The sequence below is a fragment of the Pongo abelii genome, chromosome 7 (genome assembly GCF_028885655.2).
Source record: "Pongo abelii isolate AG06213 chromosome 7, NHGRI_mPonAbe1-v2.0_pri, whole genome shotgun sequence".
NCBI lineage: Eukaryota > Metazoa > Chordata > Mammalia > Primates > Hominidae > Pongo > Pongo abelii.
Genome location: NC_071992.2, coordinates 157,572,398 through 157,588,196, shown reverse-complemented (window position 1 = coordinate 157,588,196; position 15,799 = coordinate 157,572,398). Strand labels below are relative to the sequence as shown.

General features: G+C 50.6%; 1 protein-coding gene across 6 annotated transcripts in view; it reads right to left on the bottom strand.

Moving 5' to 3' along the window:
* The window catches only part of DENND3 (DENN domain containing 3), a 68,808-nt gene that overhangs the window by 32,722 nt on the left and 20,287 nt on the right, over nt 1-15,799 (bottom strand). For all 6 annotated transcript variants that reach the window (XR_008509342.2, XR_008509343.2, XM_024251308.3 and 3 more), the window contains exons 6-10: nt 14,215-14,334; nt 13,335-13,553; nt 9,202-9,323; nt 3,419-3,574; nt 487-583 (exon numbers count right to left, since the gene is read on the bottom strand). Coding sequence is in view for 4 of the 6 variants with exons in the window: in XM_024251308.3 (XP_024107076.3) it covers nt 487-583; nt 3,419-3,574; nt 9,202-9,323; nt 13,335-13,553; nt 14,215-14,334 (714 nt within the window). In the remaining 2 variants the exon portion in view is untranslated. The remainder of the gene's footprint in view (nt 1-486; nt 584-3,418; nt 3,575-9,201; nt 9,324-13,334; nt 13,554-14,214; nt 14,335-15,799) is intronic.

The following is a 15,799-nucleotide window of genomic DNA, read 5'->3' as shown; positions in this document are numbered from 1 at the left end:
TTTTTTTTTGAGACGGAGTCTTGCTCTGTCGCCCAGGCTAGAATGTAGTGACACCATCTTGGCTCACTGCAACCTCCACCCGCTGGGTTCAAGCAATTCTCCTGCCTTAGCCTCCTGAGTAGCTGGGATTATAGGCGTGTACTACCACGCCCGGCTAATTTTTGTATTTTTAGTAGAGACGGGATTTCACCATGTTGGCCAGTCTGGTCTCGAACTCCTGACCTCAGGTGATCTGCCCACCTCGGCCTCCAAAGTGCTGGGATTACAGGCATGAGCCACTGTGCCTGGCCATAAGTAAATTATACTCTTAAAAAGCTGTTTTTTTTTTAAAAGAGGGAGAGCCACATGGTCAAAAGGAACCATGCTAAAACAAACTTTTTGGAAAAAGTGATACACTTGAGAACATTTATTTTGAAAAGTATTTAAATACAGAAAAGGATAATGGATTGAACACACACAGGCACACCCAAATCCCACAGCTCTCACCTGCTTATAAAACCGATGGTCCCCTGGAGCCCTGGTTTTGAGAAATTCTTCACTATTAAAGACTCTGTGTTCATAATTTAAATGATTCTTTACATCCCTAACAAAGAGAAAGACAGTCTGAGTGCTAAAACATTCTTAAATACATGAAAAATATACCACTTTTAGTAGCAGAAAAATGGTTACAAGAGATACGAACTTTGAAAAAGCCGTGTTCTTCAGCAAGATTCTTGATTACCAAAATGATACAATATGGATGTATTTTGTGGTCAAGCATAAATTTCCCCCAACTAGAATGAAAGTCCAGAAGGCAGCGTTCCTGTTCTCACCTTCCTCCAGCCCACTAGTTCCTTATGCAAATTAAGACACAAAAGTCAGTTGCGGTTCACACACATGAAACTGAGTTCAGGGTGGGGAGCCCAGAGGGGCAGCCAGACTCTCCAAGTGCTGACCAGCTCGGCAGCCAGCCTTCCTGGACAAGTCACTTCACCTGTGTGTTTGTTTGTCTGTTTGTTTGTTCAGACGGGGTCTATGGCCCAGGCTGGAGTGCAATGGCACAATCTTGGCTCACTGCAACCTCCACCTCCCAGGTTCAAGTGATTCTTCTGCCTCAGCCTCCCGAGTAGCTGGGACTACAGGTACACACCACCATGCCTGGCTAATTTTTATATTTTTAGTAAAGATGGGGTTTCACCACGTTGGCCAGGCTGGTCTCAAACTCCTGACCTCAGGTGATCCACCCACCTCGGCCTCCCAAAGTGCTGGGATTACAGGCATGAGCCACCAAGCCCAGCCCACTTCACCTCTTTGTACCCAGTTTCCTCAGATCATGTTACAAACTCATCGAGATTTTAGCACATGATCTCTCAGATCTAAAGTAATATACAAATAGAATGAATAACCTTACAGGGCATAGTCAGTACATAATGTGTTCAGTGTTTTCTTGGACAGAATAAATTATTTCATCTAGGGGAAATAAAGTTTTATCATATGTAATCATATTTTCTGCTTCTTTTTTTTAAAGAGCCAGGATTTTGCTATGTTGTCCAGGCTAGTCTCAAACTTCTAGGCTCAAGAGATCCTCCCACCTCAGCCTCCCAAGTGGCTGGGACTATTCTGCTTTTCTGTCAATTCATTGAGCTTGTAAAATATTAAGAAATTTTAAAAAATTATTCCTAAAATATTTCATCTTCAAAGAACAAAAGGAAAACAACATATTTAGGACCACACTAATGATGCCTCTTTGAGCAGAGATAATATCACATGTCTGTAATACACCATCCCATTTTCTCCTAATAAATTATTTGCTTTATGCAAACAAATACATCAAAAGAACAGGCCATTCAGGCTGGGTGCTATGGCTCACACCTGTAATTCCAGCACTTTGGGTGGCCGAGGCAGGAGGATCACCTGAGGTCAGGAGTTGGAGACTAGCCTGGCAAACATGGTGAAACCCCGTCTCTACTAAAAATACAAAAAATTAGTTAGGCGTGGTGGTGGCAGGCACCTGCAGTCCCAGCTACTTCAGAGGCCGAGGCAGGAGAATTGCTTGAACCTGGGAGGCGGCGGTTGCAGTGAGCCCAGATGGCGTCACTGCACTCCAGCCTGGGTGACAGAGTGAGACTCCGTCTCAAAAAAAAAAAAAAAAAAAAAAGGCCATTCAAATTTCCATTTTGAAATAATCACGCAGAGTATGATCAAGCCAGCAGGCTCTGTGCTAACCGCCTCCCAAAGCAGAAGGCACCTCAAGAACAGAGGAGGCCAGCATCGGGGGTGCCTCCTTCACTGCTGGAGTCAGGGAGCAACCAGCAAGAAGGAGAGGAGGAACACTGCCAGAGAAAAGGAGAAAGGGTGGGAGAAGCCCAAAGGCTTTTGCATTAAGAAGTACTTATCTATGAAGCTATCATTTTTGCCATACATTCCTTAAGTGACTGCATATTTAGGTCAGAAATAGCAACTCAATACCTGTACTGTATCACACTGAAATAAACACACTTGACTTGTCCACTTAACCAATTCCAGCTCAAGTGCTGGGGAAGCAATAGCATGCAGGAGGTAGCTAATGCTGTAATTAGTGGAATGAGGAGAAAGAAAACTTGCTAACAGGCACATCTTGAGTGCCCCACCCGTCCTGTGGCTCTCCCATAGATGGTTTCATGATCTAGCTTATGAGTCACATCAAAATGGCCTGTCTGTCCCTCACTAGCCCCTGGATGCAGGCCGCTCAGGACAGAGCCCTCCGTGGACTGAGCCACAGCCCAGAGCCAGCACAGGCCAGAGTGACAGGTGCTCCCTGCAGGTTTATCAGATTTACGTCTTCCTAGAGAGCTGCCCCAAAACAGCCACCTGCAGGGGGTCACCAGGAGACGGCGTTAGGAAGGCACAGTCACCAGCAGGAGAAGGTGTTAGGAAGGCACAGGCAAGGTCAGAATCAAAAGAACAAACTCCCCGTAACTGCTGATTGTTACAGTCACAAGAAAAGCTTTGGCAGGGGGCGGGGACCACTCATGTTTGCCAGGCAGATGGTACTAATGGCCTGCCCTCTGGGGCAGGGTGCACGATCCCCATAGAATGGATGGCTGGCGGCCGGGCGTGGTGGCTCACGCCTGTAATCCCAGCACTTTGGGAGGCCGAGGCAGGCGGATTACAAGGTCAGGAGATCAAGACCATCCTGGCTAACACGGTGAAACCCCATCTCCACTAAAAAATACAAAAAATTAGCTGGGCGTGGTGGCGGGCACCTGTAGTCCCAGCTACTCGGGAGGCTGAGGCAGGAGAATGGCGTGAACTCGGGAGGCGGAGCTTGCAGTGAGCCGAGATTATGCCACTGCACTCCAGCCTGGGTGACAGAACTAGACTCCGTCTCAAAAAAAAAAAAGAATGGATGGCTGGCTGGTTACCTCCTCATGGACACCGGGAACATTCTCTCACATACCTGAAGATGCTCACGAGCAGCTGCAGGGTGGTCTGCTGTATCTGGCAGTTGAGTTTCTGCTGCCAGGACCGCCGGTGGGCTCGGCCCTCCTTCAGGTCTGTGCTGGAGAGGAGGTGGGCGGCATGCAGCTCGTGGTGGAGCTGGAGGCTCTGTACCCTGGAAGGAGGAAGACCGAAGCTGGCTCAGCCCCAGCACCACTGGCCACGGCCACTTACCAGCACACAGCCCACCAGGTAAATGAACACTTCACAGACACAAATACCGATCAATAATTTGAGGGGCGGGTGGTCGTTAAAGTACATCACTGGGGCTGGGCGCGGTGGCTCATGCCTGTAATCCCAGCACTTTGGGAGGCCGAGGTGGGTGGATCACCTGAGGTCGGGGAGTTCAAGACCAGCCTGGCCAACATGGTGAAACCCCTTCTCTACTAAAAATACAAAAATTAGCCAGGCATGGTGGTGGGCACCTGTAATCCCAGCTACTCGGGAGGCTGAGCCAGGAGAATCACTTGAACCTGGGAGGCGGAGGTTGCAGTGAGCCGAGATAGTGCCACTGCACTCTAGCCTAGGCAACAGGAGCGAAACTCTGTCAAAAAAAAAAAAAAAAAAAAAAAAAAAGTACATCACTGGAAGAGTGGATTCACCTCCACACATGGACTCACACGGGCCTCGACTTGGACTACACACACTTCACCCAGGCCAGCTCATTCCTGTCCTGCCACTGCAGTGAGGGCACTCCCCCTTCTAGGGCACCAAAGGCTTCCAGGTGAGGCTGCCTCTTGACCAGTCACTCACAGCTGCCTAGAAGGGACAGTCACAGCTCCCCCATGGCTTCCCCTCTGTACTTCCTGCCCAGGCAGGAACAGATGCCCTTCTGTGCCCTGCAACAAACGTCCTGGGTGTCACCACTCTTGGCCCACCAGGAGATGGCCAAAGGCTCACCCCAGAGGGCCTCACTCAGGGACAGGAACTCACAGGTATCTGTCAACCCTGAGCCACCATGAGACTGGACCCCTGGCGTTCCCAACACCACTAAAGGCTGCATGTGCAGAGGGACGTTAGAAATATACAAAATAAACAGAAGCAACGCGTATCTGGTCACACATATTTCTTGAGCACCTACTGTATGCCATACACTGATCTGTGTGCTAGGGATGGGTGGTGGACACAGGCCAAGCCCCTGCCTGCACGGCTGATCTGTGTGCTAGGGATGGGTGGTGGACACAGGCCAAGCCCCTGCCTGCACGGCTGATCTGTGTGCTAGGGATGGGTGGTGGACACAGGCCAAGGCCCTGCCTGCACGGCTGATCTGTGTGCTAGGGATGGGTGGTGGACACAGGCCAAGCCCCTGCCTGCACGGCTGATCTGTGTGCTAGGGATGGGTGGTGGGCACAGGCCAAGGCCCTGCCTGCACGGCTGATCTGTGTGCTAGGGATGGGTGGTGGGCACAGGCCAAGCCCCTGCCTGCACGGCTGATCTGTGTGCTAGGGATGGGTGGTGGGCACAGGCCAAGCCCCTGCCTGCACGGCTGATCTGTGTGCTAGGGATGGGTGGTGGGCACAGGCCAAGCCCCTGCCTGCACGGCTGATCTGTGTGCTAGGGATGGGTGGTGGGCACAGGCCAAGCCCCTGCCTGCACGGCTGATCTGTGTGCTAGGGATGGGTGGTGGGCACAGGCCAAGCCCCTGCCTGCACGGCTGATCTGTGTGCTAGGGATGGGTGGTGGGCACAGGCCAAGCCCCTGCCTGCACGGCTGATCTGTGTGCTAGGGATGGGTGGTGGGCACAGGCCAAGCCCCTGCCTGCACGGCTGATCTGTGTGCTAGGGATGGGTGGTGGGCACAGGCCAAGCCCCTGCCTGCACGGCTGATCTGTGTGCTAGGGATGGGTGGTGGGCACAGGCCAAGCCCCTGCCTGCACGGCTGATCTGTGTGCTAGGGATGGGTGGTGGGCACAGGCCAAGCCCCTGCCTGCACGGCTGATCTGTGTGCTAGGGATGGGTGGTGGACACAGGCCAAGGCCCTGCCTGCACGACTGATCTGTGTGCTAGGGATGGGTGGTGGACACAGGCCAAGCCCCTGCCTGCACGGCTGATCTGTGTGCTAGGGATGGGTGGTGGGCACAGGCCAAGCCCCTGCCTGCACGGCTGATCTGTGTGCTAGGGATGGGTGGTGGACACAGGCCAAGCCCCTGCCTGCACGGCACTTCCATGTGAGTGGGCGGAAGTAGGAAAAGGGACAAATCAAGAAAACAGGACATAACGGGGACATCAGGCAGAGACGCACATCACAGCGATGGGCTAGAGAGACACGACAGTCAGACTGAGCGGGTGGAGAAGAGTTCTCCCAGGAGATGACCTGGAACTGGAGATGTGACAGGAAGACACAGACGGGGGACTTGATGGACCCAGTGCAGCCCAGCATGGTGGGGGGCGTGGGGGTGTGGGCCAGGTCAGCATGGCCGGCAGGAGCCAATCTCCTCTGTGATGGGAAGGGTGCATTGGCCACAGGCCCCTGCCACTGCCTGACCCTCCTGGAGGCAGGGACAGGAAAAGGGAAGAACGGTATTCTGGGCGGAGTGGCCCACCAGGGGACGGTGGCAGGCAGGCAGGCGGCGCCAGGGCCAGGACCAGGGTTTTCTCCAAACGTGCTGAGCAGCAGCTGCTGAGGGGCCAGCCCAGCCCTGGCTGACCAGACTCACAGGACTTGGGCAACTACCCCTGCCTAGAGGGGTCTCAAGAACGGTGATGTTTACCAGCACCAAACTGGCCTTTCATCTGAAAGAACACGCAGAATGCCAGGGAAAGAAATTTTGATGACTTTCCTCATGTAAAAAGGGCTATGATGCCACCTGGAGTGGCAGCTTCTCTTTCTGCATCTTCTGGTGCAGGGACGGTGGGGTCTGAAGGAGATAGCCATCCCCTCCCCCGGAACCCCATGCCTCCCTCACCCAAGCATGTAGCCAGCATAGCCCTGAGCTGGGGACCCTGCCCTGCTGCCCAGGGAGAAAGCGACTTCCATCAGAGATGAAGACAGCAGTGCAGAGAGTGACCAAGAGCCAACGGTGCTGGGGAAAGCTGGGCAAGGAGGGGGCTGCCCCGTCCCTCCCAGCCACACGCTCACTTGCAGAGAGATGTATATTGTACTCCAGAGCCCCTTGAGCAGAACCCCCCCACACCGCACCCCACAACCTGTATCATGAGCTCAGAGGCCTCTTATAGACAGGTCACCCATGGCACACGGATTAGCTTGTGTTTTTAAAACAGTCTCCAAAAATGAGGCTGTGGGAGACACGACATTCTGCATCCCCATTCTGGGGGATCTAGCCAAAGCGGGGTCCAGCCTCCGCACCGTGTGCGTTTCTATTCTGGAATTCTAACAAGAAGATGAGGACACAGGCAGAATCCTACCTTCCTGGGAGTGCTCAGAGCTTCAACACAGTCTCACAAAGCTCAGTTGTATTACAGAATGTCACACTCTAAAAGTCAAGGAAGCAGCTGTGGCTTACCAGAAAGAAACTGAGATGATTGGGAAAGCACGTGTCTCCTTCAAAGTTCACGCAGAGGATAGTTGCCAACAGAACGGCTGCTCAGGTGCCCTTGGCTGGGGAGGACAGCCCAGCGATTCCACAGCCCAAGCAAACAGAAACAAGCCTTGCCTGTGCGAGACCACCGCTTGGCTTTAAGGCCTTAGGGAATTTTTTAAGATGCAAGAACAATAATAAAGGTAGTTCTCCGGCCTGGTATGGTGGCTCACGCCTGTAATCTGAGCACTTTGGGAGGCCCAGGCAGGTGGATCACCTGAGATCAGGAGTTCGAGACCAGCCTGGCCAACATGGTGAAACCCTGTCTCTACTGAAAATACAAAAATTAGTTGGGCATGGTGGCAGGTGCCTGTAATCCCGGCTACTCGGGAGGCTGAGGCAGGAGAATCGCTTGAACCTGGAAGGCGGAGGTTGCAGTGAGTCGAGATCATGCCACTGCACCCCAGCCTGGGTGACAGAGCAAGACTCCGTCTCCAAAAAAAAAAAAAAAAAGTAGTTCTCCTAAACATTTTTCAGAAACCTTCCAGGGAGAAGGAATAATCCACACCAAGGTAAGAGTCAGAAATCAGAAAAGCCAGGTGAAAGGCCAGGCCAGAAACCGTCCTCCTCCTTCCCACCCCTCCCAACGCAGACAAAGGAAGGCGAAGAGAAGAAAGGTGACTGCTGACCGAAATCCAGACTGCATCACAGGCTTCACCAGAAGCAAGTACAGCCCGGCTGTTTGCAAAAAGCCTAAGCGCTCCCCTCCCTCCAGCGTCGCCTCTACGACCGCACTCGGGGCCTGACTGCAGCTGGACCCCACAGGTTGTGAGGACTCAAGAGCAGGATTTCTCCTGCTATCATTTTATAAAATGCTGAAGGGAAAAATGAGCTCCACAGAGCAACCCCGAGGGAGCCCTGGCACCGAAGCTGAGTCACTGCTTGGGGCACGCCCAACACCTCCGTCCTGACGTAATTAGCAATTACACCTCCTCTCACCCTCCCCTGACCAAAGTCCCTGCCAAGCCTCTGCACCTCGACAGAGACCTCAGGGCCCCCAAAGCGTGAAATATTATTTGACCCTTATTGGAAAAAGTTTGCTGACGCCTGATCTAAGCCAATGAGGTTGAGTAACAGAGATGAAAGAAAACATAAACCATAAAAAGGTGTGAAAAAATTAAGTGCCAGGCCGGGCGCGGTGGTTCATGCCTGTAATCCCAGCACTTTGGGAGGCCGAGCTAGGCAGATTACAAGGTCAGGAGTTCAAGACCAGCCTGGCCAACAAAGTGAAACCCATCTCTACTAAAAATACAAAAAATTAGCCAGGCGTGGAGGTGCAATCCCATCTACTCGGGAGGCTGAGGCAGGAGAATCGCTTGAACCCGGGAGGCAGAGGTTGCAGTGAGCCAAGATTGCGCCACTGCACTCCAGCCCGGGCAACAGTGCGAGATTCCATCTCAAAAAAAAAAAAAAAAGGAAAGAAAAAGAAAAAATAAAGTGCCAATACAGTGCCAGGAGTGAAAGAAATGGACAACTTCTAGCTCGGACAGAATGTGTCACGCCCATCAGAACCCAGCAGACAAAGTCATGGGGCAGGGGCCATGGCAGTCCTGTCATTAGTACACAGGCACTGCCCAATTCCGGGTATACGATGGGTATGCAATACACATCTAGTGAATGAATGAATGAATGGATAGGGAACTTCAAGGATCACAGGCACAGTATCCTGGGGCACAGCACAGAGGTTGGGTAGGTTTCCTGGGGGATGTGACTGTCTCTTGACTCAAATTAACATTCAGACGAGATTGGAATAAAGACAAATCACTTTCATTTCAAAATATTCATGGCCGGGCGTGATGGATCACGCCTGTAATCCCAGCATTTTGGGAAGCCAAGGTGGGCAGATCACTTGAGGTCAGGAGTTTAAGACCAGCCTGGCCAACATGGTGAAAACTGAAAATACAAAAATTAGCCAGGCACGGTGGTGGGCGCCTGTAATCCCAGCTACTTGGGAGGCTGAGGCAGGAGAATCGCTTGAACCCGGGAGGCAGAGGTTGCAGTGAGCCGAGATTGCGCCACTGCACTCCAGCCTGAACAACAAGAGTGAGACTCCATCTCAAAAAAAAAAATTCACAAATAATTTCCAAACTATAATATATAAAACATCTATCAATTATATAAAATTGGAAAAGATACTCGAAGTGGCAAATGCAGAATCTGAACAAAGACGGTCTGAAATCCATATTATTAATGTTTCCCGTTACCTCTGAATAAACATCTGGGCCGCCAGGAGGGGGACATCAGGAATGTCCACGTTATCGTCCGTGGACTTGGAGTAGGTGATGCTCCCATGATCAATATTTATCAGAACTAAACCATCGGCTTCCTAGAAAACAAGGAATCATCTGTAAAGATTGACAGAAGAATCTCGGAATTTGTACACCTCTTTGAAAGCACATAAATATGTTTTAAGTTCACTAAGACAGTGTCATCATTAATTAAATGACCCTCTTTAGAATGCACACATAGGCTGGGCACAGTGACTCATACCTGTAATCCCAGCACTTTGAGAGATCAAGGCAGGCAGACTGCTTGAGCCCAGGAGTTTGAGACCAGCCTGAGCAACACAGTGAGACCCTGTATCTACAAAAAATTTAAAAGAAATTAGCCGGGTGTGGTAGCGCGTGCCTGTGGTCCCAGCTACTAGGGAGGCTGAGGCAGGAGGATCCCTTGAGCCTAGGAGGTTGAGGCCGCAGTGAGCCGAGATCACACCACTGCACTGAAGCCTGGGCAACAGAGCAAGACCCTGTCTCAAAAAAAAAAATAATAATAATAATAATAATAAAATAAATGCACACATAGCCTCATATTTTCTACACAAAAATCTAGTATATATCATGAGCTACGTTAATGGGCTAAATTTGATTAAATATGACTTTCTCTTATTTTTCTTAATTGTGGTAAAATAAACATAAACTGTGTCAATGTAACTAATGTTAAGCGTGTAGCTTGACAGTGTAAGTGCATTCGAGTGGTTGTGCAAGCATCTCCCCCAGCCATCCCCAGAACGTTTTCATCATCCCAAAACTGAAACTGTCACTATCCAGCACAGCTCCCAACCTCCCCTCCACATGCCCACTAATCTGCTTTCTGTCTCCATGAATTTGACTCCTCTAGGGACCTCAAATGAGTGGATTCACGAACAGCATTTATTCTTTTGGGACTGGCCTATTTCACTCCACGTTGATGTCTGTGAGGCGCACCCATCTGTGGCATGTGTCAGAACATCCTTGCTTCTTCAGCCTGAATAGTCTGTTATTTGGAAAGACCACATTTTGCTTACCCATATGCCTTTCTCTTTCAGTGAAGATTCCAACACAGGCTGGGTGCAGTGGCTCCTGCCTGCAATCCCAAGACTTTGGGAGGCCGAGGTGGGTAGATCACCTGAGGTCAGGAGTTTGAGACCAGCCTGGCCAACATGGTGAAACCTCGTGTCTACTAAAAATACAAAAATTAGCCAGGCATGGTGGCGTGTGCCTGCAATCCCAGCTACTCAGGAGGCTGAGGCAGGAGAATCGCTTGAACCTGGGAGGCGGAGGTTGCAGTGAGCTGAGATTGTGCCATTGCACTCCAGCCTGGGCAACAAAAGCGAAGCTCCATCTCAAAAAAAGAAAAAAAAAGATTCCAATACATGTTGTTGACAAGGTTTCTCCTACCCTGGAACAAACACTGCATGTACTACTTTTTGGGAGTCTTGGAGGGAGCATTCTAGAACTCCAGTGAGGGCACCACCAACCTCCAACATCCACTGTGTTGGCTCAGCTCCCCAGCCAGCTCCACCCCTCCAAGCACCAGAGCATGGGCAGGGGCCTGGGCTAAGAGACCACACAGCTCTGGAATATTTGAGATATGCACATGATGACTTGGAGAGGCTCCTGTGACAGAGTACACAAATACTGAGTCATGCGCCCGAGCCCTGCACTTTAACAGCCCCAGAATGCGATGCCAGGTTCCTGGGGAAGGCCCCGACTCCCCGGCTCTCATTCTGGGCCCCGCCCTTTAGAGTGCAGTTCAGGTGGCTACATGAAATATGCACAAGCATATTCTTGGCCTCAAAACCTTACAAGGCAAATACACAAAAAGCTAAAGCAGCGAGGCACACAGCTGGTCCCGTGGACGTGTTAACGCCCAGCGTCTTTGGGAGACACAAGTGTTTCATGGAGGCGCATAGGGTCACTGCCAGCTCCTTCCTGCAGATCCCACCGCCAGCCACAAAACACAAAAACAAAACACCGAAACAAATCCAGAAGAGCAGCTGCTTCTCCTGAGATCTTTCCCAACAGGTGAGTGCCTCAAAGGTGTCCCCCACTGCTGACTGGAACTGCTAGGTTAACATGTGGAAAAAAGTTGTCCTCCTAAAAGAGCCTGAAACACAATTTTGTTCCCCTAATGACTAAAAAAAGAAACAACTTTAAACTTCACAACACAGCTTATTTTCTCCCCGTCTGCAAGGCGGGATGGATGACGCTTTTCCGTTCCTTCCACAGAGGTCTGCCTGGCCTTTTCCTGAAGTGTGTTTTCCCCAGTGAGTCACTCGCCTTGGCAGGAACACACAAGCACTGTTCTCCCCCGCAGCGGGGACCCTGGCCGGGCCCAGCCAACGGGCCCTTCCCAACACTTGTGAGGGAAGCATCTGGAGCCTGGGATTTGCTTTAAAATGCTCTGGGAAAAGCGGGGCTGGGGGTGACTGCGAAGCTGGCAACGGGCTGAAGACTGTGACAGGCGCATGACACATGCTGTGTTCTTCTATTTTTGTGCACACTTAGAAATTTTCAAAAGGGGGCAAGGCATGGTGGCTCATGCCTGTAATCCCAGCACTTTGGGAGGCCGAGGTGGGCGGATCACTTGAGGCCAAGTCTTTGAAACCAGCCTGGGCAACATGGTGAAACCCCATCACTACTAAAAATACAAAAATTAGCCAGGTGTGGTGGCACATGCCTGTAGTCCCAGCTACTTGGGAGGCTGAGACAGGATAATCACTTGAACCCGGGAGGCAGAGGTTGCCGTGAGCCAAGATCACACCACTGCACCCCAGCCTGGGCAACAGAGCGAGACTCTGTCTCAAAAAAAAAAAAAAAAGAAAGAAAGATATTGTTCAAAATGGAAAGTTAAATGTAAACCTACCCTGTACGAACCACCAATAACACAGGAAAAGATGCCCAACATCATTCATCACCAGGGAAATGCACATCAAACCACAGTGAGATACCAGCTCCTCCTCACCGGCGGCGGGGAGGGCTGCAATTAAAACAGCAGACAACAACCAGCGCTGGTGAGGACGTTAGGAGAAGCTAGAACCCTCGTACTGCTGGTGGGAGTGTAAAACAGCATGGCCGCTTTGCGAAAACAGCTTAGCAGTTCCTCAAAGGGTTAAACAAAGAGCTTTCTTATGACCCAGCAGTTCCACTCCTAGGGACACACCCGAGAGAAACGAAAGCACACATCCACACAAAAACTTGCACACAAGTGTTCAGAGCAGCCAAAAGGTGGAAACAACCCACACGGTCATCACCGAACAGTGTGATGAAGATTTTATCACGATGACCTCATTGTGAGTGGATGAACAAAATTCGGTCTATTTATACAATGAAACTCTAGTTAGCAATAAAAATAAAGTGCTGAGAGATGCTACCACGTGGAGGAGTCTCAAAACCATGATGCGAAGTGGAAGGAGCCAGATGAAAGGATAGTGCATGGAGCGACTCTGTTCCCATGAGAGGTCCAGAACCGGCAAACCCAGAGAAAAAGCGCATGGGTGTGGCTGTCAGGCCCTGGGGGCTGACTGCTAATGTGTGATGAAAATTTCCCTTCTAAAATTGGACGGCGGATGATTGCACAACTCTATAAATATCCTAAAACCCACTGAATCATACATTTTAATTGGGTAAACTTTGAGGTATGTAAATTGTATCTCAATAAAGCTATTTTTAAAAACCAAACACAGTCCGCCTCCTGGCATCATCGCAATATTTAGCACAAATCCATCAGCTCACCGACTAAAAACATGCCGTGTCAGATCCACAGAGGGGTTACAACAGCACCACCTATGAGCACCTGCGGCAGGCCCAGTGCTAGCTACTGCCTCACTCAGCCCTCACCGGGACAATGAGGCAGGCACATTCACTGTCCTGTCTCCACTAGGAGACTAAGGGGTCCCGGGTTCGTCACAGGACAATGACACAGTGAGGGAACAGCCACTTCCCACGGTACCCATGACCTCGCTGCAGCACACAGACCCCGCCTTCACCGAAGAGCACTTTCAGACGCATCTTCCCATGTGCCCCCGGGATGGACTCACAGGAATTTAGCATTCCAAATCAAAGGTTCGCTACCTAACCTTGCTGACTTCTTCGAAATGGTCGAGATGGCAGCCCATGAGGAAGGACGTGGGGGCCATGACGAAATCCAGCATCTGGTCCGACAGGATGGGCACGAAGGGGTGCTGCCACTGCAGCGGATACAGGTAGGCCATGAAGCACTCGGCGACCAGCGTCAGCAGAGCCCAGTCCGAGGAGAAGAAAACGATCCGCTGTTCTGTCAGGATGCATGTCAGGATCTGAGGGGAGAACCCGCCGCACTGAGTACACACTTTTAAAAAAAAAATACAGACAGGGTCTTGCTGTGTTGCCCAGCCCAGGCTGGAGTGCAGTGGTGTGATCATGGCTCACTGCAGCCTTGAACTCCTGGGCTTAAGCAATCCTCCCGCCTTGGCCTCCCAAGTGGGTGGGACCACAGGAACGTGCCTCCACATCCAGCTCATTTTAAAATTTTTTTGTAGAGACAAGGTCTCCCTATGTTGCTCAGGCTGGTCTCAAACTCCTGGCCTCAAGCAATCCTTCCACTTCGCCTCCCAAAGTGCTGGGATTACAGGCATGAGCCACCGCACCCGGCCCATGCACACACTTCTGATTCAGTACAATAAACAGAAAATGCTCATAAACACACCACCCAACCAAACCAGACTGACTGCGTGCTCTTCCCTGGTCCCTCAGCTCCATCTGCCAAACAAAAGCCACCTGAGACTCTGCAAAGGGTGCCATTTGCAAATATCATGCACTGTAGGGAACGTTGGCTTTAAAAAATAATAATAAACATTTCGAGTATACCAGTCGGTGCATTGTGGAATAAATTCGCATCTTCATCATCTCTGATCATTGCTCTGATGCCCCACTAAGCCAGGGAACACAAGACGCGCTCACCAGGGCGGGGCTGCATACCTGTAGCACCTTCTCAGGCCGGAAGCACAGCAAGGGCAGGTGAAGGTCCAGGTCCAGGATGGGGCTTTCGGGGTCTGCTCGGGCGGGAAACACAATCTGAAGCGACTTCATGTTAAATACCTACAACAACCAGTTCCCATCATTAGTTCAGAGAGCTGCTCCGGGCAGAGGCTGACATGCACTACAGTCACTATTTCGGTGCCCAGGGCATCAGAGTTAGAAAACATTTCTGAAGACACTGGCTGCCACGTTAAATTTTGCAGAATAACCAAATGGTCTAGAGATATACAGAACTGTCGATAAAGGCTCAAACATAAATTAAGTACTTAATGTCTTTTTCTAAGTAAGCCGAAATTCCTTAAGCTCTAATTAATCAGCAAACTACTCATTGTCTAGACAGAGATAAACTACAGAACAGATATTTGTCCCAATAAACACAAATTCTAAATCAAACATGTTCAAATTATTCTTAAGTATTACATATTCTTTTTAGTTAGTGTATGCTATGAACTCTCTTTTAATAGCTTTGACAATTTAATAGTCAAAGCTCCTTCAAGACATGTGCATTTAAAATTTTAAGAAAGACGTTTTTCTAAATGTATTACTTTGAAGTCACACTTCAGTTCAAATTCTGTATTCACAGAATGGCTACTGAGGCACGGCTGGACTTAGCGGAGGAAATCCAGAGGAGAAGGTTCAGTTCCTTCACTGAGGGAGGGCTTCTGAGCCTGCCAGGAAATGGGCTGCGAACAGCGAGTTCCTGCCACCCGGGTGCTGGCACGTGGGAGGCCCTCAGGAAATGCTGGGTGCCCGGCTCGGCACCCGAAGCTCCAGGAAACGAGCGGAATGGACGGATCTAAGTGTAAGCAAAGCACAGGGAGACAGAGAGGAGAGACGTGATCAGAGCAGACAGCTGAGACTCCATCAAGGGAGCGCCTGGGAGGGTGAGAAATCAAGCGAAGCAGGGAGCCGGGGGGAGAAAACAGGTCACAAACAAGGTCTCCCATGGCCCTGCTTTCTCCCAGTCACCCAAGTCTGTATTCTAAGCACGCCTGCACACGAGAAACTGAAAACAAGAAAAGGTGGTAATTTCTTGGTGGTGGGGACACCAGCGTTGCTTCCTAACAAGATGCAGGTCCTTGAATGACGTCGTTTTGTTATAATGTTGATGAGAAAACAGAATCGCGTCCCAGCAGGGGGCACCTTCACATTCTCCTCTTGCCCGTGCCCGGCTAGGTTTTCTCCAGGTCCTCCTGAAACCCAATGGGCACATGTGGACAGGTCCCGGTGTGAGCAAGCGTGGGAGAGCATGGGATTGGCCCTGTCATGGGACAGCATCCGGCCAGGGCTGGTTCCCGCCTTGGCCCTAAGCTGCCGGGATGGCCTCCGTCCACCCTCAACCCTGAACTGCAACCAGGTAAATGATGTTCTTCCTTACTTTAATTAATTGTTCTTAAATGTGTGTTCTTAAATGTGCTCCCATTTACTTCAATGTTTAATATCAGAAGTGCTTTGGGTCTTTATTTAGAAGTTTGGTGCTTTTTTATGACCAGTAGTATGCCATAGGAACTTAACTCTTGTCTGC